We start from the raw sequence: 12,992 nt of genomic DNA, 5'->3' as shown, positions 1-12,992 counted from the left end.
TAGTTTAGCAGATACTGTTTCTCATTACATTATAATTGTAATTTTATGTTGAATACTAGTCAAATGTAGTAGGCTACCCTTCGACAAGGAGCCAAATTAAAAATATAAAAAATCCAACATTTCTAATCCCAAAATAAATGAACATATTGCAGCACATGAACGGATTTTATAAAAATGAGATTTAAATGACAATCTAGTTATAGCGAACTCTTACAACGAAATTGCCCTCGTATGCTGTCACTGATAACGCCAATGAAGGACACTGCTCATCTGCGTCTTGTTCGGCCACACAGTTCCAGTTAGTTTTCCTTTGTCTATGCTGTTACTGATGGCTTCCGATGATTAAAATTTTTTTTTTAGTTGCATAAAGAAAACGAATCTTTGTTAAATAGGCTATCTTTGCACCTACGTAAAATTCGACTTCCGATTGGTTGTCTTCAACCAACGTGACAATGTCGTGGAGGAAACGGAGGAGGCGGCGGCGAGAGTTTCTGGTTTGTCAACGTGAACTACAACGGTTCGACTAGTAGTCAATAGGGTTTAAAAAAAAAAAAACACATTGTCATAACCGAGCTACTTTGCCTAAAAACTAAACGAGATATTATTTTCTGAAAATTTGATTAGTAATGCTTCGGCTTTCAAGAAAGCAGTATGGTGAAGTAGCCCCGCGTAAGCAGGCTATTGTGCTATGGGCAAATGTGATAGACTATTCCAGTTGGTATTAACAAGATTTTTTTCAGTTCACGGTAATGTAGCAACACAGATATATTTTGCTTGCAGTGTCGCTTGTTAGCTATCAACCATGCCATCATGTGATTGCTAGCTTTGCTATGCCTCGAAATGAAACTAGCTAGTGCATTGGTAAACAGCCACACGTGATCAGCAAATTTGTAGCAAAATGTATAGCGGTTGAATGCACAGCTAGCTATCTACCAGGTATAGTACGCAAAGTGAATGGATAGCTAACGTTAAATTGATAGCTCCTTACACAGCATGCAGGTGCTGGCTACCTAGTGTCTTTCAGCACCAGTCTAGAAATCCTTGGGGGAGGCTATGTAACTATAGCTAAATCCATCTCCCAGGTGGCAGGGTAATGTATTTTCCATTCAGCCGACTGGCTAGACAAGTGTATTCTTTTAAACCAATTAGCCAGCTGAACAGAGCAATAAACTATTAGTGGGGGAGCTGTGCCCACAGACAGAGTTTAGGTTTGGTATGCATGCGTCTCTTCCCTCAGTTTAACAGATGGAGAAAAAATGGTAAACGAAAAGTATAATTCGCCTTTGCAGGGAACTGAATAATTTTGTTGCTATCCAAACCTGTGTGAAAATACACCACACATACATAAAATTCTAAACGTGTCATTGCTATATTTACATCTTGATTGGTTTCCTTCTAAATTGTATTTTTTTTAAACCCTGTTTTTTAAGGAAAGCATTCCATCTTGAGAAGAGACAGACACCGTGCGCTCACTAGTATGGCGTCAGAAGGCCAGCGTTGTGCCTGCTGCGCCCAAAATCTGGCAGCTCCCAGCGCCCATCAAACCCTGGATGAAATGGACTTTGAAAGAGGTGACCAGAACCTCTGCACATTCACTGCACATAACTTGTAAACATCAGTCACATCCTATTTCATTAAATATTTTCATATTCTATATTGCATAATCTGGACAATTATTGTAATTGCGGTGGACAACTGGTGTGTATTAAAGGTGTTTCTTTGGCTTAGGTATCTGGGCTGCTGCTCTGAACGGTGACCTGGAAAGGGTTAAGTCGCTTCTCCAAAAGGGGACAAGCCCTAATGTGAGGGATCAGGCGGGCTACACTGCTCTGGTGAGCTAGAGATAGTTTGACTTGAATCATTATTCACACATTCAAATGGACGGTGCTTGCATTTGGTGTACTTTGTGGAAAGCATGTTGTGTGTACGTGTGGCCCAACCTGGACATCGGTGTGTGTTGCCACAGCACTATGCCAGTCGGGCTGGGAATGAGGCAGTGTGTGAGCTGCTGCTCGATGGGGGAGCATGCGCCAATCCACAGACCCAGGGCGGGGCCACCCCTCTACACCGCTCCGCCTACTGCGGACACCTGGGAGTGGTCAAATTGCTCCTGGACCACGGTGCAGATCCCCTGTTGTGTGATGATGATGGCTCCTCCCCCTTGCACAAGGTAAGTCGTACCCACGCATATGAATAATCACGATCTCTGGTGGAACTGGAATGAGAGTGTTCTACAGAAACGTGGTGTAAGCGCTTGTGTGTGTGTGTGTGTGTGCGTGCACACATGCTGGGTGTTACAGGCTGCAGAGCAGGGCCAGGCGGAGGTGTGTGAACTGTTGCTCCAGCGATGCCCCACCCTCAGGACGCTGACAGATAAGAGGTCCCGCCCCCCCTACCAGCTGGTCCAGGAGAGCAGCCCTGTGCGGGAGATGCTGAGACCCCTTGATGATTGACAGACATCGCACACCTGAGTCACCCCTGCAAAAGACTGTCTCACCACCACAGATGGCCACAAACGGTCATGCAGAGATCGGCACTATGAGTGGTGGTGACACTGAGCCAGTGCAGTCAGAAGTGAATAGAAGGATTTACATTTGGCTTCCAGAGCTACGATATGCTACAGTCTGTGTGTTGTGAACTGAGAGGAAAGGAACACTCAAATGATTTTAGAGATAATGCAGCGGAATAAATTGAGAAGCGCTTCTGAAAAATACATTTTTTAAATTAAAAGCATTTCAAGTAACTTGGAGCACTGTTAAGATGTTGAGGAAGGCCTTTGCACCATGTTGTATTTTTGATTGGGGCTGTTTGCATGGCAGACTCCAGTTAAAAACATTACATGGTTTTTAACTGCAGTAGTCCATTCATCAACCAGCAGAGGGCAGCGCTCGCTTAGACATCGTAGGCTTTTTAGCTTGCCTCAAACACTGAGAAAACAGATGCTGCACTTGACAGTCAGGCCCTGACAGCAACATCAGCGCAGTGAAACAGCAGGCTTTACAAGCTCAATATGGCTATGGATAACTGGAGTAGCAGACTGCAAACTCTGTTTGTTAGGATGTGCTTCGGTGATTGATAGGCCTAAGGGGTGTACGTCTGTGAAAAAGATTTACCGGAAAACAGACGAACAGTCCAAAAAATCAATTGGCTGGGAGCTGAACAGCACTTCGGGCCTCTGTTTTTGTACATATTGTAAAATAAAATAAAAACTTTCACATGGCAAGAGAACAGGTATGCCTCTGAACTGGATGAAAACCCATGGGGAGTTAATGACTACTGAAGAGTCTGCTAGCATGCTTGTGCGTGTACTGGAAAGGCAGAAGTATAGGGTGAATTCGAAAATGGCTGACAATTAGCAGTTTGTAGTAGAAGGCTAAGTGAAAAACTAAGGGTCCTGGAACAGGTAAGCAGTGAGCAGATTCTGACGAGTGGTCAGAGAACTCGGTCTCTAGGCCACCCGAAATAATAAACACCTCCCTGAGTTAATCTGCATGATAAAAGGCTCCGCCATCTGCCAGGAGCGGACTGGCCGACCGGGCACGTATCCTCCGCCGAAACGGGAGGTAACGTCAGCAGGCTGCAGTGTTTGGGTTTTGCTTCAGGAAATATTTGAGCGCGCTCCAGCGCTCGAGCCCTTCCAGTAACTGTAATTATCTGTTTACGACTGCGTCTTGAGAGATGTGCCTTGTTGATAGCTTCCCCCGGTGTTATTTTCATATTACTCAAAACTGGCCACAGCTGCTCTTGCGGCTTTGCTTTTCTTATTGCCTATTTGCTAAATCGCCCGTTGTCGCTACGTTATGCGTTTTAGCAATTTTGGCTTATTTACAGTAAGAGCAAAGCAGTGACGAATAGGACCGTTTTCTGGGTGAGGCACCATTGGGAGTTGGGCTGCTCAGGGTGGAAGCATTCATTTTAGCTGAGACGAGATCTGATCTCAGTAATCAGCTAGAGCTAGTGTAGGGAAGTGCACGTGCTCTGTTTCAGCTGTCAGTGACCATTGCTCCTGTCCCTTACTTTGAACAGTACTGACACGGGCTGTCAAGCTTCATGCTGCAGGCCTGTGACAGGAGCGGGGCGGAGTCTTGAACCTCAAAGCCCCGTGGCCCCTCCTCCCTCTGCTGGTGCCTGGAGCATCACTCAGTTTGGTTCGTCCGTGTCTTCAGTCTCTCAGGGGTCCCAACACTTTCCTGCTAAACGGCAGATTCGGTTTCAGCTGGCCAAGGCGCAGGGACAGAGTGTCTCTGATGACACAAATCGATCTGTGGGGTCGGTTTGGCTGTGGTGAAGTGGGGTTTGGGGAGATGTGCTGGGCATGTTCTGTGGTAACTCCCTGTGGTGGCTGTCTGATGTATTTCTGTATTTACCAGCCTAGTAGCGCACAGAACTGGAGGAGTGGCGTGTGTGTGTGTGTGTGTGTGTGTGTGTGTGTGTGTGTGTTTATCTGACTATGTCAGAAGTCAGTCTCAGAATGAAGTAGTAATGGAGGCTGATAAACCTGAAAGGATGAACTTGGAGTAAGGATGTGTGATAGTCTATCATGTGTGTGGGTGTGGACTGGAGTAGAGTGGAGATGTACATACATGTGTGGTTAGGGGTGATGTGTCAGTGTAGTCCCTGGACAGATTGGTCACCTCAATATCTCATACCACACCCTTCTTGGAAACACAGATTCTGTTTAGCAATAGAGAAACATGAAACGAGGTGATAGTTCCATTAACCTCCCCATTCCTCTTCCCAGAGAGTATATGATGAAAGAGAGAGATTTCAAAGTTTTGAGAATGCAGTGACATCATTTTAGGGGCAGAAATAGATCAACAGTTCAGAAGGGCTTTCAGATGCAGTGTGGTGTGCGCAGTGCTCACAGGATTAAGATGCTCACAGTTCCATTCGAAAGGGCCCGGTGTTGTGGTTATTGGGGTTGGGGGTGCTGCCACTCTCTATTGAGCTGGTGGTAGACTCACAGTGCCAGTGACTACATCCCCCATCTCCCACCCCTGTGCCCTGCCGACACCAGCACCGCCCCTTTCGTCTCTCACTGTAATCATTTCCCGCTCCTCCCTCCGCCCACCTCTCTGAGCGCATTATTTCCACCTCTCCCTCCTCCAAGCAGCTCCTCTTTCTGGAAGGTTCCCTCCCCTGCTCGTCTCCGCCCCCGCTCGCGTCGCCCCCTCCGCCATCGCTTTCCCCCGGTTTCCTCTCTGCGGCGGGCGCGCCGATCAGCTGTCGGGAGACGGAGGGCCCCAGTAACCGCACGGCTGCCAGCCCCATCCCATCCCTTCCTGTGAACCTGACAGAGCTGACCGCCAGCCTCCCTCTCTGCCTAATGGCAATCTGTTCCGCATTAACCCTTAACGGGGCGGCGTGGCCGACAGGAAGCCCCGTCCGCCGCATTCTCCCAAACACACTTTTTTATTTACGTCCGTGAAAAACGCAAATCGATCACGGCTTAAGAGCTCCTGACTCTCTATCTGAAACAGCTGTACCTGTTTCCTTGAAGTATTAGAATGATAACCTTTGAAGATAATTCGTGATGTCATATTTTTTAACCTCGCATACCAACTATGAATGTTTCAAAATATGTCAGAATTTATTTCCATAATGGAGGTTAAAGCAGTAATCTTAGTTACTTGATGTAGTGGGTGAAAGCTTTTTATTTAAAAAAAGTTCTTACAGAAGTGCATTGTGCCTCAGTTTTAAACATGTCTTTGTCTTTGGTCTGTTGAAAGGCCAAGACCTATACGTGGGGCTGGGGATTGATTCGTGTAAGATGGCGGAAGCCGTTAGCGATGTCTGTGGCAATCTGAACTGCTTGCTACGACATTTCTGTGCTCTAACAAAATTGACTCGCCGCAAGTTGACTGTCAATTTATGTCTTAGCTCACAAGAGCAGAATCCGTAACAAATTCATTGTGCCTTGTGTGTGCCCCAGCGTAGGGCCAGCGAAATATAAGCAGCCCTTGATTTAATGAAAACACCTCATAAATCCACCCTGCTCTTTCTTCCTGCCACTCTGTCTTTATTATTTGCTAAATGTAAACAAAGGTTGCGTCTCCGGACGAAGTCTCTTTGCTTTATTAAACCGGGGGTGTCTCCTGACCACGCCCTCTTCACACTGCGGGCGTAGCTGCTTTCTGGGTCGCGACATTAAGGAACGAAAACGAGCGTTTATTTAACGCCCGGTTCCCCCTTCATGGCTGCACCCATTCTGTCCCTGTTTCTGTATAGCACTTCTCCCCTGGTGATGCTCAGGTCAAAAGCAGCCTTTGTTTCTCAGTGGGGCGATGCACGTGCACGGTCCCGCTCGTGCACTTTACCCGATGACAGGCCAGTTGTGTGAATTCGTCACCGGGGTGGGGGTGTTGGGGGGGCGGCGGGGGGGGGGGGACGCGGGGCAGAAACGGGTCGGGTCCGGAGGCTGACGGGCAGGTCACCGGACGCATCCAGGTCCCGCGTCGGAGCCTTGTGATGTGCGGATGGCTAGGATGCCGTGGCTCTCCGCGTTTGCTTAAGGATTTGCACGGTGGCGTGCTCTCCTGACCCCTGCGTGCGGAGACAGTACGAGTCCTGTTAGGACATTAGGGGAAGCGCGTGCTTTTTCCTGGAAGGAATCGCGCTTTTATTTTTTTCCGTTGTTGATCTGATCTCGCAAAGAGCAGAGGGAGAACTCCGCCGCAGAGGGCCGCGGGGTTGTGACCCGGCTCGTACTCGCGAGCGCTGGAAGTGTTGCTGCTCCCTGAGGAGCGGAGCGCGTTGGAAAACTCCGGGACATAATATTTGTTCGTGAAGCGGAGAGCGGAAGGCTGGGGAGGACAGTGCTGACGCAATGCCCGCTGTAACAGCTGTGAAATGAAGTTTTCAAACATAACGCCTTTGTCCGCTGTCGGCGTGGACCCACAACATCCTACTCCCTGTTGTGCAGCGCCCGTTTAAAGAACATCTGTCGCACTCTCACACTCACTAGCTTCCTCACTCCTCTTTCAGATGTCTTTTAGTTTTTTTATTATCGATGTACGATAAAACATCCGCTTCTCTCTCCGCTTCTCCATGTTTGTTTTTCTCCTGTCGTTCTTTGCACACAAACTTGTCTTGTACTCGCCGTGAGCTTTTCAGTTTGTGTTTTTTCGCCCTCTTGCCATGCCTGCCCACATCCTTTCCCAGCTTTTCACTTGATTACTGTACCCTCCTGTCCCTCTGCTCCCTCGCTCCCTCCCTCGCTCCCTCCCTCTCTCTCTCTCTCTCTCTCTCTCTCTCTCCCTGCCTTGCACCTCGCTCTCCGAGCCTCCGCTGGTGCCTGTGTGATTATGGACCTGTTACAGAAACCGCACAGAGGAGCCGGGAACTTTCATTGGGCCCGGCCGGTGGGCGGTGTTTCCATTGCGGCACTAAAACCACATCCAGCGCTGGGCTGGAGGGGGGCCAGCGCGCATCTGGAGCTCATTGCAGCTGACGCCATGCCGGGACGGGACGGGGGGGGGGGGGGGGGATCTTTTGGCAAGGAGGGGGGGCTGTGCTTGTTAACCCTCAGAGAACAAAAAATGTGGCTTTAAGTAGTTTTACATCCAGACACCACAAAACACTGGGGAGAATATGCCATGCAAAAGCAGGGACTTGTGTAATAAATGATAATAATACTGCCCGTAATATTTCAGCTGTTCTTTCAGTGTCCAACGGCTGTTAAGACTCAGTGGGAGCCAAGACTTGCACATCTTTCCTTTTGTACTTTGTAAAGGGAAGCTGTCATGCAACTTTTACGGCCCAAAATTCTGCAGTGGACAGAGGGCCAGGGTACCAGGCTGGGGTCCCCGGGGTACCAGAAATGTTGGCAGCTTTTCTATGTGAAGAATTGTTCCTAAAAACAGTGTGGGTGCCATGGAAAATAATGCATAAACTGTCCCATAAGTTCCCCTGATTCTTTTCAGATTGTGCGCTGATTATCATAACCAATCAAGACTGCCTGCTTGTTAGAGGGCCAGATTCTATGAAAGATTTAAACCATCACTAAAGCTTTTTTCAGTCCTGGGTACACCAAAGAAAGAGCTAATGAAAACCCCATGGCCTCTCTGAAGAGACCAGAGAAATGTTAAAAGCTTTCGTGTACTTTTATTGATACGTTTTCATGTGTCAGGCGCTGAATATAATAATCGTTCTTTCTTTGATGTGGCAAACAGGCTCTTGGAAACCGTGACTTGTAATTGGAACAAATTCACCCAGAAGCACGCAGAGCAAAGAGCAATTCCGTCTGGAGGGCATCGAATAAACTCTTTACAGTTGCACCAAGAAAAGGAACACAAATTAAGAGTTGGTTTGACTTTAGTTGTTTTTCTACTGCTCATAGTGGAGCAATGTGTTTCTGCCCATGTTTTTAACATTACGTTCCTCCCCTTTAAACCTGCAAACCAACTGGGAAGGTCCTTCATCCCATCAAGGTATTATTTTGATTACGGCAGTTCGTGTTGCTCTCCGAATTCCTTCACGTCCTGCAGTGATCCGGACACCCCCAGCCAGTCCGGGCTGGGCTTTGGTACACTGGGGGCATATTTGTCTGGAACCCTGCCAGCAGTGGAATAAGCTGGCTCCCCCTTTCTTCCTCTCTCAGTTGGGGGGGGGGGGTTGGGGTCAGGGGGAGGAGGGGGTGGGGATTGTGTTTATCCCTCAGCAGGGCTCTCTATGTTTGTTTCCGGCCCCCTCAGAACAGTGGGCGTTTCCTGGAATAATAAACAGAGATGATTGACTGGAGCCCTCAGACCACTTGGCAGTGCCCAGCGGTCTGCCCGCGTGCCCACTTAGTCCTGCGCCCATGGGGCGTGGGCCAGTGCCTCTGTAAATAATCATACCGCTGATGCTTTAGCAATAACGCACCATCTCCTTCATCCTGATAAACTGCTTGCAGCCTGGCCCGTAAGCTGTACTTTGAGTAGGCAGATCTACAACTAGACAAATCTGTAGGGGTCATAAGGTCTTTATCTTAGATCTTAGATGTTTAGCACTCAAAGATAGCTCCTAAAGTTAATAACTAGTCAGCTTGCTTGGGTTGGAATGCTGTGCTCTACATATCATGCTTTCCCTGTGGAGGGGACTGGGGGTGTGGGGGTAATATAGTTGGCATGCAGTGAGAGCTGGGAGGATCTGATCTCTGACTTTTAACATTACTTTAAAAATATTTGCTCATATTCTTTGTGATTTTGTAAATATATTTATACATGCATATTTGGCATTGAGGAAATTTTTCTTGGCGCGGTGCTAGTGGTGGCAGAGGGGGAGGGCTTATGAAAAATTCAAAAAACAAAATTAAAAAAGGCTTAGGCTCCAGTATTTCTCCCCCCTTTTATGTAGAGATGAATCATCTCGGAGAAGATCAGAACAGTATTCAAACTGCAGACCCCCTGGTAGTACAAAGGAACTCTAAATCTGGCGGGATGTTTGTTTGAAAGAGGATCTGCAGTTTATTTAACTGTCTTTGTGAGAGATGAATTGATACCCCGTAATTGGGGCCCTAGTAAATTGGTGTGTGTGTGTGTGTGCTGTGTGTGTGCATGTGTGTGTGTGTCTGTGGCCTGTTCCTCTGCATGCGAGTGTACGTGCACAGTTAAACACAGAGAGAATTTACACTTTCCAGCAGTTATGCGCACGCTACATCGCACTGCTATGTTCGGTCCGTTCTGTGCTCCAACTTTCCGCGGTGAGTAATAAAATTCCATATTTATGCCTCACGGCTTGAGAAAGTTCGGCCGATCAGCAGCTCGGTTTCCACACGGGCGCTCTATTTTATCGCCGCGCCGCTAACGCTGGATTCCCATGCAGCCTTGTGTGCGCTTTCTGTGCACACAGCTGCTGCGGAGCGCTTAGTCAGCATTCCGCACTGCGGCTCCAGCAGGGACCAGGCAGACGATGCTCGCCGTAGAGAGGGCGGCTCAAAAGTAAAGACACATGACCCGCCGCCCGGCCGCGCATCAATCACGCGTCTCCCGAGATCGCTCGTCCTCCACCGCAAAAACCTGGCGGCCCCCCCCCCCAGCTCTGAGCACATCAGCCCCACACGCCTCGCCGCATTTACGGGCTCGCGCCCGACGCTGTCGCCGAGGAAAACGTGACGATAATTATTCTGAGGTTTCTCACGCCACGGCGCAGGAAACCTGGAGCCAGAGCTTCTGCCGTTGCGTCGGGTTTTGGTGTCGCTGTCTTAATAGTATTAGCGCAGTCCTTTGAGCAAACATGTTACAAAGAAAGAAACCGCGGCTTCGTGGCGGCGGAGCCCGCTTGTCGCAATCTGGCTGTGATTCTCGGAGCCAAACGGGATCACAAGGAGCTGATGCTCCTGCGGTCACATCCAGTCCATGGTGACAAAATTAATATGCAGGGTTACATTGACAGTTTGTGACCGTGTACTGGATCCTACCACGGCGTTCTCTGGTATGGTAGCCGTTGGCTATATGGTGGTAAGCCACAAGGGAGTGGATGTAGTCTGGAGAAGTATGAGGTAGTAAGCTACTGTGTATAATCTGTGTGATCACAGACATATAGACCTCCCTGCACTAGGGTATGTGTCTATCAGGCATTTGTCCTTAAGGAATTCAGTGCATTGAACTTGATCACACTAAGAATTCCATTTATTTCATAGAGTGATGGACCTGGGAGCTGAATCAATAGACTGTCGCTATCCTTCATTAAACCACATAGAAAACATTCCATTACCGTTAATAAAGTCAACGTGCCTTTTATATTGGGCCGCATTTGCAGTTTAAACCCATAATTTGAAATCTGAGATTGAAGGACACTGCAGGTGCCAATTTAGATGGGTGGTCATTGAACCCAAACGTCTAGTTAAATCATTCATTATAAATTTCAATGCTTGTCTCTTAACAAAATTAGTTTTTTTCCCCGCCTGTCATATATCTGAGTGCATTTCTGTACTTTTATGATTTATTTATTGAGGTTCGTTTTAATGCTTGCTCTCTTGGCGCGTGCCTTGCTGTTCTGTTATTGCAGGAAAAGGGAAGAAAGTAGAAGAGAAGAAATATGACCAAAGATGGTAAAAGTGGATTGGGCTTGGTGGAGCACAGACTGTGTTCAGGTATTTGAATATGGCAATGAAGACAGACTATCAGAAAGTGACCATCAACTTTGTAATGCTATCCAGTTCATATGTTTCTATGTGTCATGTTGGTGCTGTTTGCCTGTAATGTTAAAACTGGAGATAAATCATGTGGCATATGAAGAAAATCATGCTCATTAAGACGAGCACCCTCAAGGATGTCCGGTGGCTCATCCCGTTAATGCACCAGTGGCTATCAGTGAAGTGACATGCCAATTATTGCGTTAGGTATTAAATCCTGACCATGCCAGCGACAGGACTGCACTAGTCTGCAAGAGCACACTTACACTGATGTTTAGACCGTGCGGATCAACTAGTGTGTGTGTGTGTGCAGATCAACTGGTGTCTGTGTGTATGTGGTAAATGGACTGCATGTGTGTGGGTGCATGCAGAATGGAAAGAAGTGTTTAGGATAGGGTGGGAAGTGATGGGATAGGGTGGGAGAATTTGCTTGTCTGCACTTTCCTGTATTGACAGATGAAGCAGCAATGATGGGATAGACCTAAAAATACAAGTTTTTTTTTTCTTTTTTAGAAAGGCCTAAAACATGCCCTGTTTGCTGGATATTCGCTTCTCAGCATTGCCCCAAAGATTATCTATGCAGCTAAACTAGCAGCTGGATCTGAGCAGCTGGTCTCGCTAGTAGGCCCATCTGGTTGACGTGCCCAGCAGGGCGCTCTTCCACAGCCTGTCCATGGCCTGGGTCTCCATCCAAGGCTGATGACACGCCCGCTGCTGGAGGCGCAGATGTTCCGTGGCACTGGGATGAGGTCAGCCGCAGGCTTGGACGCTGCTCTCCGGGCCCTGCCGCGGCCCTCGCGAGGCCAGGATCGCACGGGGTTAAACTGCGGAAGGGTTGGAGAATGAAGATCTTCCCCGGGGAAGGAACGGGGGGAAGACATCCAACAAGACACCTGGCAGAGAGAGAGGGAGCCTGTCCCTGGGCCTCAGTGATGGTGTTGAAATGTTCTGCTGAGCACGGTGGATGAATGGGGTGAGGGGAATGTGAGGAAACGGGGGCCTGGGAGGGGGGCCAAGGGGGGGTTACGGACTTAAAGGATGTAATTGGAGGGGCTTGACAGCTATGCACAGGCCTGCAGATTGGAGTGCTCTCTTCTCACATGCAGAACAGAGTTTTGGTGACAAACGTGATTGGTCACTGGTGAGTGCATCCATTTTGTATCAGCTATTTGTGTTTAGCTGCTAAATGTGTGAAGCAAAATGTTCTGTCAGGGTAAACCACTTGAAGGATTAAATAATGACTTGATTTAAGAGTTGGGGGCTTGAGGGAGGATTGTATCAGGATTTAAATTGAAGGGACTGTGAATGAAAGAACATATTTATTTTTCCGTCTCATTTTTAGTCCGGCCCTTCCGAGGAAAAACAGGAGAGGCACACCGCAAGACCAGGAATTCAGATGCTGGTTTACTCTGCAAGCTTTATTTGAACAGCAAAGAAAGTTCCCTCGGTTCCAAAACCCACTTCCTCGGTAATGAGGCTGTGTAAAGTCTGCCTAAGCAGCATGTTATTTTCTTCAGAAATAGAAGGCGGTTTGGGAGTTCTGGTCTGGAGATCTGTGTGGCGAATGGAGCTCTATTTTAAACAAGCTGGTTGCGGCTTTTGGGGAGAGGAGCAGGTTTGTGTACCTCCTTTTAATATACCTCTCAATTTACCTGGAACAATAATGAGAGCCATAAATCATAATATATCTTTCCCTCTGTTCAATCCATAGCAGCTTTTAAGGTGAACCTACATATATGGTTGAGAGAGTATTAATCATATGAATTAAGAGAAAGTATCTAACATTGAATCATATTAATAAAATGTAAGACTTTTTATTCAAACAATATATTCTACACCAATTAATTTTTTTTTTATTTAAATGAGTGAAAACTGT

At 47.6% G+C, this 12,992-nt stretch overlaps 1 protein-coding gene and 1 long non-coding RNA gene across 7 annotated transcripts; both read left to right on the top strand.

Moving 5' to 3' along the window:
• Positions 1–452: 452 nt before the first annotated feature.
• Positions 453–3,230, top strand: ankrd39 (ankyrin repeat domain 39). 6 transcript variants are annotated; one of them, XM_035435660.1, is made up of 5 exons: positions 453–494; positions 1,431–1,571; positions 1,729–1,832; positions 1,967–2,170; positions 2,301–3,230. In XM_035435660.1, the coding sequence occupies exons 2-5, from the start codon at positions 1,478–1,480 to the stop codon at positions 2,451–2,453; spliced, it is 555 nt and encodes a 184-aa protein (XP_035291551.1). In that variant the 5' UTR covers positions 453–494; positions 1,431–1,477; the 3' UTR covers positions 2,454–3,230. The 6 variants fall into 6 exon arrangements, with proteins under 6 accessions (XP_035291551.1, XP_035291552.1, XP_035291548.1 ...); XM_035435661.1 differs by having other exon boundaries at positions 454–517; XM_035435657.1 differs by lacking the exon at positions 453–494 and adding an exon at positions 527–746.
• Positions 3,231–10,029: 6,799 nt separating this feature from the next.
• On the top strand, positions 10,030–12,857 carry LOC118237182. Its single transcript, XR_004767128.1, has 3 exons — positions 10,030–11,074; positions 11,630–12,089; positions 12,459–12,857. It is a non-coding gene; the product is annotated as an uncharacterized LOC118237182 (long non-coding RNA).
• Positions 12,858–12,992: the final 135 nt, after the last annotated feature.

Source organism: Anguilla anguilla, chromosome 10 (genome assembly GCF_013347855.1).
Source record: "Anguilla anguilla isolate fAngAng1 chromosome 10, fAngAng1.pri, whole genome shotgun sequence".
In the NCBI taxonomy this organism is placed as follows: domain Eukaryota; kingdom Metazoa; phylum Chordata; class Actinopteri; order Anguilliformes; family Anguillidae; genus Anguilla; species Anguilla anguilla.
Note: the sequence above shows the minus strand (reverse complement) of the source record. Positions and strands in the feature narration are given on the sequence as shown.

Bases quoted from the DNA above. Each gene is read 5' to 3' on its own strand.
- ankrd39 (XM_035435657.1), top strand. From the start codon at position 689: ATGGGCAAATGTGATAGACTATTCCAGTTGGTATTAACAAGATTTTTT. The intron at 1,572-1,728 runs GTGACCAGAACC...TCTTTGGCTTAG, and splicing joins TGAAATGGACTTTGAAAGAG to GTATCTGGGCTGCTGCTCTG. The intron at 1,833-1,966 runs GTGAGCTAGAGA...GTGTTGCCACAG, and splicing joins AGGCGGGCTACACTGCTCTG to CACTATGCCAGTCGGGCTGG.